This window comes from Chlorocebus sabaeus, chromosome 22 (genome assembly GCF_047675955.1).
Source record: "Chlorocebus sabaeus isolate Y175 chromosome 22, mChlSab1.0.hap1, whole genome shotgun sequence".
NCBI classification, from domain to species: Eukaryota; Metazoa; Chordata; class Mammalia; order Primates; family Cercopithecidae; genus Chlorocebus; species Chlorocebus sabaeus.
Window position 1 is genome coordinate 31728642 of NC_132925.1, and position 19185 is coordinate 31747826.

At 36.9% G+C, this 19185-nt stretch overlaps 1 protein-coding gene across 9 annotated transcripts in view; it reads left to right on the top strand.

Annotated features, from left to right (window-relative positions):
• PHLDB2 (pleckstrin homology like domain family B member 2) overlaps nt 1-19185 on the top strand; it is a 235325-nt gene that overhangs the window by 194463 nt on the left and 21677 nt on the right. For 6 of the 9 annotated variants that reach the window (XM_038003302.2, XM_038003297.2, XM_038003299.2 and 3 more), the window contains 6 exons: nt 3724-3879; nt 4779-4889; nt 9577-9666; nt 13178-13336; nt 16786-16926; nt 18135-18234. In XM_038003302.2, the coding sequence (XP_037859230.1) occupies nt 3724-3879; nt 4779-4889; nt 9577-9666; nt 13178-13336; nt 16786-16926; nt 18135-18234 (757 nt within the window). The remainder of the gene's footprint in view (nt 1-3723; nt 3880-4778; nt 4890-9576; nt 9667-13177; nt 13337-16785; nt 16927-18134; nt 18235-19185) is intronic. The other 3 variants (XM_073009709.1, XM_073009710.1, XM_073009711.1) reach the window with 3 other exon arrangements.

The window sequence follows — 19185 nt, forward strand, 5'->3', positions numbered from 1 at the left end:
CCACCTAGATTAAAGTGGGTCTGCCTTTCCCAGCCACCGACTCAAACATTAATCTTTGGCAACATCCTCCCAGACACACCCAGGATCAATACTTTGCATCCTTCAATCCAATCAGGTTGACAGTATTAATCACCTCAAGGAGGTTGGACTAGATTATTTCAACTGTCTTTTTCCATATTCAAAAAGTATGTAGTTAAAGTGTAAAAATTAACAAAACCCCAAGCCCCATTTAAATTTGCTTCTGGAGTTGACCATGAGCTGTTATTGCTGCAATTTCTCCTGGTCATACCACATCTATTCTCTTCTTCCTGTCCCTCCATCAGGCAAAGAAAACATAAAGAACTGCATGTAAACTTCTGCCATATACATTATTTTAAAAGTTACTGGAAAGAAAAAAGAAATTGCACAGAATTTCCTTTAGTGCAGCTGTTTTAGGTCCTTTCGTGCCTGGCCTTTGAGCTTGCCAGCCAGTAGAGATTTGTAACACTCTTTTAGTGAGTGAAGTACAGTTAAATTTTCATTCAATTAGTCATACATACTTCACTTTGAACTTCCTGTATATATTATTCTGTGCTCAATTAAACTATTCCTGCCCCCAAATTCCATTCCCAGACTTTTTATTCATACATAAAATCTTGTAAAAGTTTTTATTCCCTCTCTAATAGTTTTTTGTTTAAGATGTAAGTTTATATACACACGTTTTGGTGGTTTAGATAACTTGATCAGATGATTGCATCAGTGGAGTCTGATGCTGAGCTTAGTTTAATTTTCAACTTTCTTACCTAGTGTGCCATTATTTTCAGTGGTTATTACAGTGGTTTAAGTATTTACTACAAATAAATGAACGATTCTTTGACTTTCGTGCAGGGTTAAAATAACATATATTGCATATTAACCAGATGTGGAGTAAGCAACTGACTAGCAAAGTGTATATATTAAAAGCCATATGGCCACTTTGAATGGAGATTACTTATAAGCCAGAAAAAGGGCTTATTCCTTTTTTTTAAATCTCAGTAATCTTTGGCCACAAATCAAGCTTAATTGGAAGATCTTAAGAACTTGAGTGTATGTGCCTATATGTCAGCCAGTGCATTATTTCAAAACAGAAGATATTGTTTTAAGACCTAACACTTGAGTTATTTCTTAATTCCTTAATTCTTTTAATTCATTAATTCTTTCAGAAGTTATAAATTTGAAATGTCTGATAAACTTGAAATGTCAACCAAACATTTGAAATTGAGTGTATATTTTTTTGGAGCCAAATAAAATGTAAAGAAGTGTTAAGAAATGTTGAATATGTTTTTCAAATTGTGTTTTTCCTGCTCTTAAGCTTTGAGAATTCAGTCTGCGTTAACATGATGGTCTTGTTGCTATACGTATTATCAGTTGTAATTACTCAGTAGCTAATAGCTCTTCTATGAATCATCCCTAGAGTAAAAGTCATTGCAGAAGATAGAAATACATTTCATTTTATCAAAAAGCTTGCTTTATCATTAATATGAAAACCAGAGTGGGGGTGGGATTGAATATTGATATAGAGATAACTTAGCATATAATTATTTATTCAACTCTCTTTGATGATTTGATTGAAGAACAACCAAAAAATTGCTTTGGTTATGTTAGTTATGTAGACCTGTGAGCCATAGAGCCCAGCTGCCTCTTCCTTTTGGACATAGATTATATATAGGTTATATTTGTAAAAAAAAATCTGGCTGTGGCTTATACCTATAATCCCAGGTGAGTAGATCCAGGTGAGTAGAGGCTGACGTGAGTGGATTGCTTGAGTTTGAGACCAGCCTGGGCAATATGGCAAAACCCCGCTCTATAAAAAAGTACAAAAATTAGCCAGGCATGGTGGAGTACACCTGTGGTCCCAGCCACTTGGGAGGTTGAGGCAGGAAGATTGCTTGATCCTGGGAGGTCAAGGCTGCAGTGAGCTGTGTTGTGCCAAGGCATTCCAGCCTGAGTGACAAAGCAAGACCCCGTCTTCCCCCCCCAAAAAAAAAAAAAAGGAAAAGAAAAAGAAATCTCCTAAACATACCCCATTTATAAATCATGTTAAAGACTCCAAGAATAAGAGGGTGTTTAAACAAAAAGTATATTAGAGAAGAATCTATACAACATGCATCAATCTCTGCATGAATGCAGATGCATAAATATATTCCTGTTTTCAAATACCTCATAGGTTAGAGAATGCTTTTTCTAGACCATCTGATTTTCATGATTTCCAATCTTCCTTAAATGTCCTCAAGATTATTCTGAGAGTGGTGGTGTTTAACCTTTTGAGTCACCCTTTGTGCCTCATAAAAGCTTGGTTTACACTTTCCAGTAAAAAGGTGTGTACCTATTTTTAATGGATTCATAGAACCCTGGCTTTAAAACCTCAATTTCCAGTTTTTTAAAAAACAGACTTTATTTTTTAGAGGAGTTTTAGATTTTCAGCAAAACCCAGCAGAAGTTACAGAGATTTCGCATATTCCTTCTGCCCCCACACGTGCATAGGCTCCCCTCATCAGCATTCTCCACCAGAGCAGTACAATTGTTACAATTGCTAAACCTCCACTGACACATCCTCATCACCTACAGCCCATATCCAGAAGTTTTTTGATTGCTTATCCCTTTAATAAAATTATTAGAGCATGCATTTCCTTTGTAGATATATGATACATAATCCATATTATTATAAATATATATAGTGTGCATACCCAAAAAATGTATATATTTAAAATCATGTATACATATTCTGCTACTTGTGTATACATTAGAAAACATTTGTTGAGAAACTGAAAAAGAAAATAAACAATTAAAAACAAGTATGAAGGGAGTCTAATTTGTTTCTGCACAGTCCAGCAGATTGTGTTGTGTGCCATCTGGGATGCATGTATCCCTCTTAGATACCTCTGGTCTGTATGTGTGCCAACTTTTGACTCTTTAGTCTCCATATTAGTCCTATTTTATATGAAAAATTGAGGAAAAGAAGAGATTGCTCCTTTCCCTTCCCTTCCCTTCCTTTCTCTTCCCTTCCCTTTCTTTCCTTCCTTCCTTTTTTTTTTTTTTTTTTTTTTTTTTTTTTTGACAGAGTTTCACTCTTCTTGCCCAGGGTGGAGTGCAATGGCACAATCTCGGCTCTTTGCAACCTCCACCTCAAGTGATTCTCCTGTCTCAGCCTCCCAAGTAGCTGGGACTACAGGTGCCTACCACCACGTCCAGTTAATTTTTGTATTTTTAATAGAGACAGGGTTTTGCCATGTTGGCCAGGCTGGTCTCAAACTCCTGACCTCAGGCGATCCCCCCGACCTCGGCCTCCTAAAGTGCTGGGATTACGTGTATGAGCCACCCACCACGCCAGGCCAAGAAGAATTTTCTTGTAACACTATGTTACACCTTTGGACTGCAGATTATGTTTAGATTATTTACTGAGTTGTTTTTATATTTCCTTCTTCATTTTAAAGCCACCCAGTGGGTTTAACGCAAGAATTATTACCTCCAGAGAAATCTAAAACTGAGGGTGAAATAAATGCTGCCCACCCCACCACACCCCTTTCGAGTCCCTCTAGTAGTCACGTTCTGGGATTTACCTCCGAGAGAGTGTTATGTTCTAACCCTGGTCAATATTGTAATTGGAAAGATATCTTGGACCAAAGCTTTTAATAAATGTTTCTTCACATTAAGAAGGTGGTAGTTATCTCAGTGTGTCTTGTTTTCATTCCCTTTTCTCCAAAGGATGCTGACCTGTTGGATGTTGAAAGCAAACACTTTGAAGACCTGGAGTTCCAGCAGCTTGAACATGAGAGCCGTCTAGATGAAGAAAAGGAGAACTTGACTCAACAGCTCCTGCGTGAAGTTGCTGAATATCAACGGAACATCGTTTCTAGAAAGGTACTTTTGCCAGGTGTCATTCAATGTGAAAAATCAAAATATTCTTCTGCATAACATAGCTATGCCATATGTCTGTCTGAATATCACATTTGGCAGATTACAGAGTCTGCCATGTATGTGGCAAGTGGTGTTCCAAATTAGACAAATTGAGACACAGTACACTTTTGTTGCATAATACTGTAGATTCATTTATGAATAATACCTCATTGTTTCATTCATGTGAAAACCAAGGCATAGAAAATCAGGAATTCAGATATTGGTTTTAAATTATTTCTTTCTGCGATCATAGTAACTGGGTTCAGAATAATTCTGTGAACAAAGTCTATTTTGGATTTTTCTCTGTTTTCAGTAGTTCTCAAAACTGGCTGATAGCTTATTACCATTAGAAGTAGAATGCCGTGTGGATTACTACTGACTCCACCCAACCCTTAGCACTTAGATGTCCAGCCCAGAATTCAACTTTGTTCCAGAATTTAGAATCACACCCAGGGCTCTGTATTAAACCAATAAAATTGAGGAAAGGAAAGATAAGAGAAGGTGTTTTCTTAAACTCTCAGTTTAAATAAGAAATTCCATTGTTTCTTTCTCATGAGGTGTACCCAAGATGTTGTAAATAATTCATCGATAGCCTAAAACAAGATTTCCTGTTGACTTCTGGGTTCTTCAAGATAGGTTTTAAGTCAGTTGATCTATATTAGCCTTCAATAAAGAAAGTATTGAGGCTGATAGGTCAAAGAAATGCCCCACAATCTCTTGGTCACAATCACTGCCCACCATCAACTAAAATGCAGTCACTGTTATTCCCGTTGTGAAATTTTTTTTCTCCCTTTTCTAGGACAGACTGGCAAACCTTTGAGTGTCTAATGTACATCTTCCTATGATCATCTCTTTTCCTCCAGGAAAAAATTTCTGCATTGAAAAAGCAAGCCAATCACATTGTTCAGCAGGCTCAGAGAGAACAAGATCATTTTGTGAAAGAAAAGAATAATTTAATAATGATGTTACAAAGAGTAAGTATTTCCTTTTCAGCACTGGCTACAGTAAAACATAGGTTCCAAATTTAGGGAAATTGCTCCTTTTAAAGTAAACACCTTTTAATAGTGACTGCCTATACAATTTAAGGAAGATTTTTATATACTTTTTAATTTAATCCTCCACATTAGTAAGAGGATACTATGAACTATTAACTACCATTCAGAAAATAAGCAAGGATGTTTTCTTCATGCTTTTTTCACGTTGTAAAAATCTTAACGATGGAAAGTCTATATTTTTAAATGATTATTTTCCTCTTTTTAAAAAAAGTCATACCATTCATCAAATAGTTAAAATGCATTCTAACACCAATTTAGGGTAGACTTAAGGAAAAATGTTCTTTTTACTACTGTCAAATATTTTGGCCCAGCTGATCTGATGTTTTGAACTCCAATTATTTGTACACGAGTCTTTCTAGCAAATGTCACGTTGCGTTTAGTTTGAATGAATTGGGTAGGTAGAAACTCCATATGGTATGGTCGAGGGGTGGCAAGATCATCCTCACTAAAGAGACTGTGACCTCTTATGGTCCAGCACCTAAAGTGACTACCTGTAAAGGGATTTCTTTGCCCAAAGACATAGAAAAGCAAGGTGTGTAGCCTAACTCTCTGACATGGCCCCTGGTGTCATTTCAGCAATAAGACACCAAACGTTAAAGTTAATGGGGCTAGTCTCCGATCTGAACCCTGCATTTAAGCCACTACATTAGCAATATGACACTTGGGATCATGAAAATGTGTGATAGACCCAGAATGGCAGGCAGAGAAACACCAAATCCAGAAGGAAGTATTGAAGGATGAAGCTGTACCATAGTCCCCCTAAAATAAATTGAGTATTCATTCCCTTCTTAGCTATTTTAGGTTAAGAAGAAAGGGGAAGTCCTGACCCTGTGGCTCATGCCTACAATCCCAGCATTTTGGGAGGGTGAGGCGGGCAGATCACTTGAGGCCAGGAGTTCAAGACCAGTCTGGCCAACATGGCAAAACCCTGTGTCTACCAAAAATACAAAAAATTAGCTGGGCATGGTAGCACACACCTGTGATCCCAGCTACTCAGAAGGCTGAGGCAGGAGAATCGCTTGAATCTGGGAGGCAGAGGTTTCAGTGAGCCAAGATCATGCCACTGCACTCCAGCCTGGGCAACAGAGAGATCCTGTCTCAAAAAAAACAAAAAACAAAGAAGAGAGAGGAAATAGGTCCTTCACACAGAATCATGAGCCCACTTGAGGTGCCCCAGCAGCTCGCGCATATTTCTAACAACTTCCATCTTCCCCCTTTTCCCACCTAGAAATTTCTGAATGGAGTTGTATTTTCCCTCTCTATCCCTTGCTCTGGGGATGCTCTGTTTCCATTAGCATCCTCACTACTATTTTACCTTTGGCACACAATATTCAAAGGCCCAGCTTAACTTAGATAGTGTAATATATAGTATTTAGTATTTAAAATTTTAGCCAAAAAAAGAGAAAAACTCTTAGTGATAGATTTTATAAAATGGGTAAGCACAATCACAGATATAATATTTTCCTATTAAAAATATATGAGATACAATTAGATTGTAAAAATTGTGGTCTATAAGTATTAAGATTTTTATTTTTCTAAACTGATCTATAGATACATTTTTATCCCAATCAAAATCCCAACAGACTTTTTTCTAGAAATTGACAAGTTGATGCGAAAATTTACAGTTGATCTTCATTATTCAGGAATTCTATATTTGTGATTATGTCTACTTGCTAAAATGTATTTGTAACCTCTAAATCGAGACTTGTGGCATTTTTGTAGTCATTCACAGAAATGCATGGAGTGGTGAAAATTTTGAGTTGGCCAATATGCACATTCCCAGCTGGGGCTGAGCAAGGCAGCATCCTGCCTTCTTGTTTTACCTCTCATACTGTAAACAAGTGTTATTTTTGTGGATTATTTAATGCGGTGTTTTTATGTTTTTGCTTTTTGTTGGTGATTTGCTGCATAAAATGCCTCCCCAGCATAGTGATTAAGTGCAGTGAAGTGCTCCTAAATGCAAGAAGGCTGTGAAGTGCCTTATGGAGAAAATATGTGTGTTAGATGAACTTCACTCACACTGTTATAGTGTTGCTGACTGTCAGTACAAGGTTAATGAATCAGCAATACCTATCTTAATATACAAATAATAATAATATACGATATGCTAATATTAATATCTTATATAATGGCATATAATATAATATTAAGTAAGTGTCTTCAAACAGAAACACACATAAAACAAAGTTCAGTATTGATCAGTTGATGAAAATATTGTGACTAGAGGCTTGCAGGAACCCAACCCTGTATTTTTTTTATAGGAGCAGTGGTTCAGTATTCACTAATTCAGTGTTCGTGGCAACATTATAGAACATAGCTACCACCAATAATAGGAATCAACTGCATATGAAAATGCAAAGGGCCTAGAATAGCCAAAACAACTTTGAACGAGAACAGAGTTGGAGGATTTGTACTCTTATTTCAAGGTTTACTCTGGAGCCATTTAAGGACAGGGTGGTGCTGCCATGCAAATAGACATTTATTAAATAGATTAATGAAACTGAACTATCAAGTCCAAAAATGGACCCGTACATACGTACTGTCTTTTGATTTTTGACAAAGGCACCAAAACAAATCTTTCAAAGAAATGGTGCTGGATCAACTGGGTCAACATGGAAAAAAATAAACCTCAATATCGTCATATGATATATGTAAATTCATTCAAGAGATATCAGAGACCTCAATATAAAAATTAAAATGATAAAGCTTCCAGAAGAAAATATAAGAGTGAAAGTACACTTTTATGGCCTTGAGTAAGCAAACATTTTTAAAAGAAATGACAAAAGACTTGTATCCAGAACATATTAAGAACTTCTACACATCAATAATAATAGTGATACACCAATAATTTTTTTAAAAAACAGGCAAAAGTCTTGAATAGAGATTTTACAAAAGAGCATATATGAAGAACCAAAATGTTACGTGGGAAAATACTCATCATTAGTCATCAAGGAAATATGAATTAGAACAACAATGTAATTCTACCTCATAAACTAAAATGACTAAAGAAATGAAAATCTCAAATGTTGACAAGAATATGAAGCAACTAGAACTTTCATACATTGCTGACTTATATACAGTCCTTTCAGAGAACTTTGTAGAAGTTTTTTTTTTTTTAACATACATCCATCTATGACCCAGCACTCCACTTCTAGATGTTTACACAATATAAATGAAAACATGTCTTCATATAAAACTTGTTCAAGACTGTTTGAAGTAGCTTTTTCCATAGTAGCAAACAAAACAAAACTAGAAACAACCTAAATATCCATCAATAAGCAACTTGTTAGGTATATTCGTATAATACAGGACTCCTCAACAATTAAAAACAGTGAACTACTGATGCCTATAACATGGAGTGAAAGAGGGCTGGCACAATAGAATGCATATTGTATGATTCCATTTATATAAAGTGGTTACATTTTATAAGTAGGCAAACACTTTATAACACAGGCAAAACTAGTGTGAAGGCCATGGAAATCAGAACAATGCTTGCTCAAAAGGGTGGAAGTTGACAGGTAGGGGCATGAGGAAATGTTTGGGGTGACAGAAATGCTTTTTATCTTGTCTGGGATATTATTCCATTTGTTAAAACTCATAAATTTATTTACTTAAGATCTATGCATTTCACTGAATGCACATTATCTTTTTAATTAAAAATATTTTAGCCCCAACCATGGCAAGGACATATATACAAATTATACCATGATAAAAAAATGACCCATAAATGTTGCTTAATACCAAATTAATTCAAGATGAATGGTAGACACAAACATAAAAGCTAACACCATAAAGTTCTCAAAAGAAAATATACCACTGGGTTGTGATATTACATCATCAGATATTATGTCATCAACAACATCATGTGATATTACATCATCAACAACAATTATGTGTTACTTGGAAGGATTAAAAGAAAATGACATTAGAAAATAATGGTTTTTTGTGTGTTTTTTTTTCTGAGACAGAGTCTCGCTCTGTCACCACCCAGGCTAGAGTTGAATGGCGTAATCTCAGCTCACTACAACCTCCGCTTCCTGGGTTCACGCCATTCTCCTGCCTCAGCCTCCCAAGTAGCTGGGACTACAGGTGCCCACCACCATGCCCAGCTAATTTTTTGTATTTTTAGTAGAGACGGGGTTTTACCATGTTAGCCAGGATGGTCTCGATCTCAACCTTGTAATCCGCCCACCTAGCCTCCCAAAGTGCTGGGATTACAGCCATGAGCCACCGCACCTGGCCGAAAATAATGTTTTTAAAATTTTATTTTTATATAAAAGTAAAAATAAAATATACAATTTATTTTATATTTTTATATAAAATTTTAAAAATTTTATTTTAAACACATTTTTAAATAACTATAAAATGTATTAGGAATTAAAAGTTATATAGCTAAGTATGTTTGGAAACAACTCATGCAGCATATCAGCTGGCAGAAGATGACCGCTAGTATACAGATTTGAAGTTTTGACTGAGTATGATGAGAGGACATAGAAATGGGGGAAATATGTGAGATACTGATGTTAGTCTCTAATGCAAAGTCACTGTGCTTCTCAGTTGTATCCAAGGTTGGCTTTTAAGTTTAATGGGTTTTGTATTCCTTCAGGAAAAGGAGAATCTTTGTAATTTGGAAAAGAAATACTCCAGCCTCTCTGGGGGGAAAGGGTTTCCTGTTAACCCCAATACTTTAAAAGAGGTAAGCTATGATTTTACATGTCACTTTATATTGCCTTAGAAATCAGGAGGTGTATCTCAGCTTTATGTGATTAGCTGAATAATAAAAATACTAACTCAAAGGACCTATGAAAGCACTCAATGCTTGGATGGTTTCCCCGCCTTTCATTATGTATGCTTTGGGGATTTCAGAGATTATTCTTGTGTCTAATGCGGATGCACATTGTGTGTGTGTGTGTCTACTTTGCTGGGTAGTGACATTGTGGGTTAATTTGGTGTTTCAAAAACTTGAAGATCCAGACCAAGATGAGTCTTAAAATTCTCCTTTTTCCTTCCTGAGTCTCCTTTCTCCCTCCCCTCTGTTATTTTGCTTCTCCTTCTCCTGAGTCTTGTAGAACATGAAAATGCCTGCAAACAGTTTAGAAGGTGGTCTGGTTTCTTTCTTTTCCCTATCTCTCCACCCCACCAACTGTTGTTTCTGCCATTTTCCACTGTAAACTGGAAAGTCCTATTTACAGTAAACTGTACATACTCTTTATCTCTAATATCCACCTTTCCCCAGTCCCCATCACCACTTTCCCCACCAGATATCTTAAGGAGCTACACTGCTACGCTGGGGGAATATTTTAACTCTAATTTGGAAAATTATAGCTGAGAAAAAAATAGTTTATATATATATTTTTTGAGACGGAGTCTCACTCTGTCACCCAGACTGGAGTGCAGTGGCACCATCTCAGCTCACTGCAACCTCTGCCTCCTGAGTTCACGCCATTCTCCTGTCCTGGCCTCCTGAGTAGCTGGGACTACAGGCGCCCGCCACCACACCCGGCTAATTTTTGTATTTTTAGCATAGATGGGGTTTTACCATATTAGTCAGGCTGGTCTCAAACTCCTGATCACAGGTGATCTGCCTGCCTTGGCCTCCCAAAGTGCTAGGATTATAGGCATGAGCCACCACACCGGGCCTATATTTATATTCCTTATATTTATTGTTTTTCTAAAAAGCTAAAAGAAAAGCTTGCTTCTACATAAGTGTTTGCATAATCAAAAAAAAAAAAAAAAACCCTTTAGACAGTGGAGTTAGGATTCTTACGTAGAAAATATTTTTGTGTGTATAAGTATATGAAGCAAAATGCTCATCACAATAATAAGTGTGACTGTATATGTACCTCAGAATCATTTTGTGAAATATTTTTTCCAAAACTTTGTTAGATCATTGAGTTTCATAATTTCTTTTCATTATTCAGAACATGGAACTGTCAGGTTCAACGAACAAAGCGTGGTTGTGAATAGAATGTCATGGCCTAAGATAATGTTAGCAAGGTGGGTAAGAGCAGGTCTTGTGAGTCTGTTAAAGAAATGTGGTCTACTTCATGTGTGGTGGGAGGCCTTTAAGTGGTTTTAAGCAGGGAGGTAACATTTGTTATCCATTTGTTAAAGATCACTCTGGGCTGCTCTGTGACTGCTGGATCATAGAGTAAGAGAAGCAGATGCAGGGAAATTGTTGTGGAGATGATTGCAGTAGCATAGGCTAGAGAGGCTGGCAGCTTGAATTGGAGGATGGCAGAGAGATGGAAGGAGTTAGCTGGATTAGCAGATATTTTGGAGGCAGAGTTGACAGTTCTTGCTGATAGATTGGATGTTGGGATGAAGTAAATAAATGAAGGTGTCCGGAATCATGCCATTATTCCAGTTTGAGTAATGAAGTATATGGTAAGCACCTTTTAGTGAGATAGGGAAGACTGGGGAAGGAATTGTTTAAGAGGGAAGATTTGGAGTTGACTCTGGACATACAGAGTTTGAAGAGCTTATGGCATCCAGATGAATTAGATCGGCTCTAAAGTCTCTCCGTCTCCTAATAGAAGAATGAAGTCTTTCCTTTTCTGTTAATGAGTTGGTGTTTATTTCCTGCAGACATTCTGATGTCAGAAGCACATTTAGTTTTTTTCACTATTGTTGTGTATCTACAACTCTTCTGCTTGTTGAGTAAAACAATGAGTTGCTATGAGAACACATGGCAGTTGTGCTGTGTGTTCACTTTCCTGTACAAAGCAGACTTGACTCACAAGATGGTTTTCTTTTTTTTTCTCCTCCTCTCTCATTCTCTCTCTTTTTTTCTTTTTTAAAGGGGTGATTGATTTATAACCTATTTTAAAGACCTCCCAGGTTTTAAAGCAGTTTACATTTTTGAAGCAGTTAATTAAGTTGTATGGTTTATAACTCACATAAATAATTAAAACTTGGCTTCAAAATAGTCTACTATTAACTGAGCAAAAGAAAAACCCAAAATTGTTCATTTTCTGATTCAGTATTACATATTGAATGAACTTGCCCTAGTTGACTACTTCTTTTCTTCAGTTTAACCTTATAAAACTTTACATGATATCTGTCCTGCCTTCTGAAGTGCAAGTCTCTGACACATCCAATTTATAAACAGTCAACTCTGGCATTCTCCACTTTATTATCAGTCCTTTCAGGGTTTTTACCAAAAATCAAGGTGTTTTTTTTTCCAGCCTAAAATTTGTAAAAGAATTGATGGACTCGTAGAAGAATCTTTATGTCAAATTTAACTCAATTTCACCTTTAAAGGAGAAATGTTATTTTATATAGTTTTTTCACACTGTTTTATTGGGGTGGTGAAAATCATGATTGGTCTGCATAGTTTCCATGAAAATTGACAAGTGCCTTTTCCACAGATTCAGGAGTTCTGTTTCTCAGGTATTTTGTATTTTCTCTAAGCTGAAGCCAGAACTGAATTATTGAGTTCAAAAGTAACTGGAAATTCTCTGTCCTATGGGTAGAGATGGGGGTTAGGGAGGCTGCCTTGAATTGAAACATACCCTGGTTGCAACTCCACCTTAGGACTCTGTGTGTGTGTGTGTGTGTGTGTGTGTGTGCGCGTGCACACATTTGTTTTGCTAGGGAAGGCTCACCTGCATGAAAGGACAGTGTTCTTTTTATTCTCATTTGGTTGAGATGCCCAAAAGCTAGAACCCACTATAAATAATTACCGTTTTATAAATGTTTGCTTAGTGTAAAACCCAGTAGCCCTCAGCCCATTTTCCTCACACTCTAATTCATCAGGAAACAGAAACGGTGAAAATCTAAGAATGAAGATTTGTGGAAAAGTCTCTTTAATTAGGGAGTGAGTGATTGCATTGTCAATTTTACATCTTGGATTTTTTGGTGTGTTATTACTTTAAATGTATATGTGGTGACAACCTTAATCCATCAACAGAATGAATGCTGATACTTCTGGATATTTTAAAATAGAAGGTTTTGGGTTATTTATAATACAGTTATCTTGATTGCATCAGAAAAATTATGTTTAATGCTTCAAATGCCAATTTTCAAGATTAAGCAATGTAAATCCATTTTAATTGCTGAGTATTCCCTTAATGAAACATTTGATAATACCACAGATATCTGGCTGTGCCGCTCTAAGCTAACTTCATTGTACTGGGGACATTAATACTCTCGCATGCCTCGGCTTTTGCTCTCTTTGTGTTTAACTTCTGAATTCCTCCTTTTAGGGCTATATCAGTGTAAATGAGATTAATGAGCCATGTGGCAATTCCACGAATCTATTCCCTTCCACTCAGTTTCCTGCTGATGCTGATGCTGTTGCCACTGAGCCTGCCACCACTGAGCCTGCCACAGCTGTGCTGGCGAGCCAGCCTCAGAGTAAAGAGGTGTGTAGGCATGACGTTTCATTCATTCACTGCTTTTCTTCATGTCAGAAATTAACCCACGGCCAGCTGAAAATGAGGTCCACGGGAGCGTGCGTGACAAATGTGTATCTGTCTGACCAGAGGGGTAGGGTAAGGCTGAGTTTATAAAGCATACCAATTTGGGGGTAATGCTCTACCAATAAAAAATCTAGAAACCATGAAATTTATGCTACAGACTGGAGTACTAGGAGAAGTAAGTTCAAAGAAATAAGTTCTGTGTCTTAGCACTCTAACTCAACTTAGTTTTCTTGTAAATTAAAAAGCCTTTCTAAAATTGTTGATTTGAATTGCCTTTTCAGTTTGACTTTGTTTTCGATTTTGTTTTGTAACATGGATACTTTTAAACATTAGGCCTTTTAAAAGCCTTCTAGGGGAGGGGCCAATAATAATAAATTAAAATACCTCAGTGACCCAAATTGCTTACAGTGTGGGATTTTAATAAGAGGCTAAATTGAAAGATACTGCCCATCAATTGTAACTTCTTAATTAAAATATAACAAAACAGAACGAACTATCAATTTCTTTTCTATGTCTTATTCTTTCATTTCATGTGGATACATATATACCTTTTCTTTCTCCTATAAAGCAAAGATCACCTGTCTATTCTGGATTTGTGTTTCCTTCCACCCTTTCTTCTCATCCTATCACTCAACATACATCAGCCCCATGGCCTGAATTCATGGCTACATCTGTCGATCCTTTACCTTTAAATGACACACCTCCTCCTCTACCAGCTAAGAAACACAGAAGGCAGCAGCAGCAGCAGGAGCAACAGGTAATTAGGAACTGGAATTTAGAGTTTGGGAATGTTATCTTGGCAACAAAGTTACTTATGTGGAATCTTTTCTTCCACTTTCCCAAAGGCATTTTTTAAAAAGGCAACTTGCATACTTCTCTGATTTTTTTTCCCCCCTCTTAAGAACATTTAGTGTTGGAACATTTAAGGATGTTAGAACTGTTGTGAAGTTTTGATACCTTGAGTGTCCCCTACTGGCTTTTATATGTTTGAGCACTTTTTATACCCGCATCCTTCAGTTACCATTCAACCAAAATATTGCAACTTGCCACAGATAGTTCTCAAAATACTAACAAGCATTTCCATAAAATCTACATATAAAGAGTTATGTTATCAACACAAAATATTTTTATTACACATAGTTGAAACCAAAAGAGGCATCATTCCCTTGATGTGTTTTGTTAAACACTTCACTCCCTTAATCAGAGTAACTTTGTTTTAATCTGTTTTATAAATTTGTGTGTCTCTTTACATACTTTCTAATGATCCCATGAAGTAAAAATTATCTCCATATTGAAGTTTTGGGAACTGAGGTTCAGTGAGGTTAAGTAGCTTGTCCAAGGTCACATCACAAGTAGTGCACTTGGTCCATAAATCTAGTTTTTATTCACCAGATTTTTAAATAAATTATTTTTTATTCTAAATGTTGCCTTCCTTTTAGAACACTTGGTGTATATTACTGCTTGGGTATTCAAAAAAAAATCTGTTTCAGGACTTCCTTTCAGTTATAATCAAACACCTGCAGGAATTTGGTGCCAAAAGATCCTAAGGAGTCATTGCACTGATGTAGGCGAGCCCTGGTCAGTCATGCTTAGCCCTTACGTTTCTTGAAGGTACCTTTACCATCGATTACCATTTTTTAAAGGACTATATCTCTCACTGCCTTAAGGTTACTGCCACCTGGGCTGACATGAAAGGATATTGGTGAAAGGTGGGTGAAATAAGTTATGTATACAAGGAAGAAACAAGGAGAATGGAAGACTTAAATGCCTTCAATTTTGATGTTAGGTTTATCTCTTTAGCAACTTCATTCGAGACATCTCTAGTAGCAAAACAATCACAGTTTACAAATCTGCTGTTTTCTGCCAAATTTCAATTAGACTGTTTTCATTGGGATTTCTTTTCTATTTTATTAAGGTACCGTTATGGAATGTTGGAAAGTTATGAATTGCAGAATTTATAATATTTGGTCATAGTGGGAGCTAGATTGAAGTGTTCTGACGTCATTTTTCTATCTAAAAGGAGCATTAATCAGCCAAACTGTAAAGTATTATTATCATCTTAGTATGGACTACCTGGCCATGAATTCCAGCTCTGCCACTTTCCAGCTGCATGACCTTGGCCAAGTTTATTTAACTTCTCTGCACCCCAGATTTCTCAGTACCTACCTCACAGGATTATTATTATAATTTAATGAGATAATGTATATAAACCATCATACCTGGCACATAGCTCTTAATAAATTGATTAGCTAGTATAAACAGTTAATTATAAAGTTAAAATGCAGATTTTTATGATTGGCATATTTGAAGACTGTTTATAAATTTAGTAACTCAAATTTGCATTAATTTTTGTGCATTTCAAAAACATGAGCTTTTAAAATGACTTCAAAATGATCAGACCTAAAAAATCTTTAATTAATAAATCACTTTATATGTATGTTTTATTTCTTTAAAAAAATAAAGCAATGTTAAGATTTAGTGAAGCTGAGTGGTGGGAATATGAATCTCTCTTAAATTATCCTCTCTTCTTATCTCTATGTTTCAAATATATTTCCACAAAAAATTTTTTGAGCTCATTTTTGCGTTTTTTCTTTCTTTTTTATTTCCATAGTTTTGGGGGGAACAGGTAGTGTTTGCTTACATGGATAAGTTCTCTAGTGGCGATTTCTGAGATTTTGGTGCACCCATCACTTGAACAAGACATCATTTTACTATTAAAGGCATTTCTAAGGGGAGGCCAAGAAAAATTTGAGTAAGTTTCAAGTGGACAAAAATCTTACTTTAGAAATCTGAAAAAAATTAAATAGTCCATTAGAGGATTTTTAAATGTGAGCGATTACTATGAGGGCTCCTTGACCAATATCTTTTCAAATAAAAAGTAACTTAGAAAGATGCCTTTTAGGAAAACTTTATGTGGATTTGGAGTGTGTTTATGTGACTGAAATGTTACTACAACTTTCAAACAACTTCCCTGTTTGCTCGCTTTTTCTCTTTATCTCCTTTTTCCCTTTTCTTGTCCTCCTCTCACTGGTGTCTGTGCCATCACACAGAACTGCCTGGAAGGGGAGAAAGTGCTTACGTGCTTTGTCCACTGGCTGTTCCGCCATCCACATGGCAACCGTCATAATAATTTGTAATTTGTCCTGCAGCCCTGAGGCTTGTGAAAGGTGGAATTTTTAAAAGGTTTCTAGGTTCAGCATAAATTCCTGCAGTGTTTAGTATCTAATCAAATACTAGCTCAAATCTATCAGTGAACACAGTATATGTTGAATAACTTTAAGAAAAATTCTAAAATTCCCTTTTTTTTTTGTAAATGCATAATTCTTCATTTCTTCAGTCACCTATTACAGTTAGTCAAGTTTTGCTATTTTGCTTTACATTTGCATTTAAAGCACTTTAGAAGTCTGGAAGAAAGGAAAAAACAGCATAAAGAAGGCCTCTATCTGAGCGATACTTTGCCTCGAAAGAAAACCACAACTTCCATCTCCCCACATTTCAGCAGTGCTACTATGGGGAGAAGCATCACCCCAAAGGTAGGACATGGGAGAAACCACGGGCTTCCCATTCCATGAGTCTTCTTGTCATCATATTCACTGATGTGTAAAGGCCTTTAAAGAAAAGTGCTAAATAATCATTAAATTTACTTGTTAGGCAGACATCAGGACTAAATCGCATTTTCTACCTGCTCAGAGGACATCTGAAATTGTATGCTCTGGGGTCAAAGAACATGCTTCAGGGTATTTTCTACCAGCACAACCCAGGTGATGAGTGGCATTCGCTTACATGACGGACTTCCATGGCTGCATCCCACATCTGGAAATAAGATAGGATATAGCCTCTGTGTTCCAGGAATAACAGCAACAAGTATTTATTCAGACATTTTCATGTGGCTGATGTTAGGTTGAGTCTTTTATGTGGATTGCCTCATTTGAAAACCCAGCAGCACTAGGCAGTAGAGTACTGATTATTATCCCATTTGTATGTACGGATAAACTGAGGTGTATAAGGTTAAGTGACTAACCAAGGAACCCTCAGCTGGTGTGGAGTGGAGTGGAATGTGAACCTATGTGACCTGACACCAGAGCTCCCTCACGTTCTGCCGACATGCCTGAGGGGATCATTGTGGAAAGAGAAGAGGCAGGTGTGAAGGAGGTTCTGAATGAGACAGACTTTTGAGCCCTTCCCCTACCCTTAATCAGAGTAACTTTGTTTTAATCTGTTTTATAAATTTGTGTTTCAAGTATATTTTATCTACAGGAAGGATTTTGCTATTTTTTTTTAAATGCTGAAACCATTAGGGTGTTAATAGATTTCTTCAGGTTCAGCCCACCACATAACTGAGGATAAATAAATATCGGTGCATTTGTAACAAGAGTAGCTCTTCCCTGTTCTTTTGCATGGTGCGCATGCATTCTTGGCCCTGCATCTGCCCTCTGCTCCTTATGCATGAAGAACTTTCAGCCATTCTTTCAGGCGATTTTGGACAGTGTCTTCCCCAACTGTCTTCACTTTTGGAATTGCTGCTGTTGGAGGAAGTGCTGTGATATTGCGACTACCCTGGAGCTTCTCGGGAGGGCCAGTAACTGGCGTTTACCACTTAACATCAACAAATGAAATTCAAAGACCTACCTTCTCTGCCCTGTACACTTAGATAGGAGCTTTGGAAACAGGGATGTGGCCATTTTCTAAAGGTCCATTCAGCCTGCAGCTTGCCTGAAGTACTCCCTCCTGCTTCCCACAGGCCCACCTGCCGCTGGGACAGAGTAACAGCTGTGGAAGTGTGCTCCCTCCCTCACTGGCAGCCATGGCCAAAGACTCAGAATCTCGCAGGATGCTCAGAGGTACGTACCTTTTAAATCAAATGTCATGGCCTTTTGTTAAGCATTAGAATTCTTCAGAGGGAGGAAGTGAGAACAGGGGTAGGGATGATGAGAAGAGGAATCAGCCAAAGGCCTAATTTTACTCTTAATGTGTTCTCTTTCGGGAGGGATAGATAACTTTTCCTATTTATACATATAGCTGGTATATTTTAAACATTCCCATTGTACTTTTTAGATTTGATAGAACTCTTAAACCAGAAAGACCCCTAGAGAATTACTAACCTTCCCATTTGATTAATAGAAAGAAAAGAGAGACCAGTGAGATCCAAGGAGGTTACCAGGACACTTAACCAAGATCACTCACCTGGGTTGTGTCAGAGCCACTAAGTTGAATGAACTTTGTGCTAAAGAATCATTGAGGTCACACGGTAAATATAGCAGTAGTGGCCCAGAACAGAATTCTTGTAGGCCTTTTAATATAGATTTGAGCTTTTATACTTCATAGTTGTTATGTTTCAGGTAGACTTTGACTCTCAGCATTTTTTTTTTTTTTTTGTAATAATACATTACATTTATAATGGGGTTCTCAGATAGTCTTCATGGGGCTAGAAGAAATTACTGTAACATAGTTCCAGGGCTAAGCTTCTCATTGAGAGGATTAGATTTCTTGTGTTAACACACTAGTTTAAGTCAACAAGTTACATTGTCCTAACTTTTGAGCAGGCATGATGTTAGGTACCAAGAATGCAAATTAATGATAGGAAGCTTGCCTTTGAAATACTTGTAGTCTAGTGAGGAAGAAAGACACAGAACAGATGATTTCAATAAAATGTGGTAAGTGGAATAATGGCAGTATGCCCAGGTTGTAAATGGAAATGCTTTGGGGATAGCAGGCATTTGACCTTCAAATACATTTATGCATTGATGGGATTCAAATCCTCCCTTCTAAGCAGGCTGGAATTCAATTCTAGC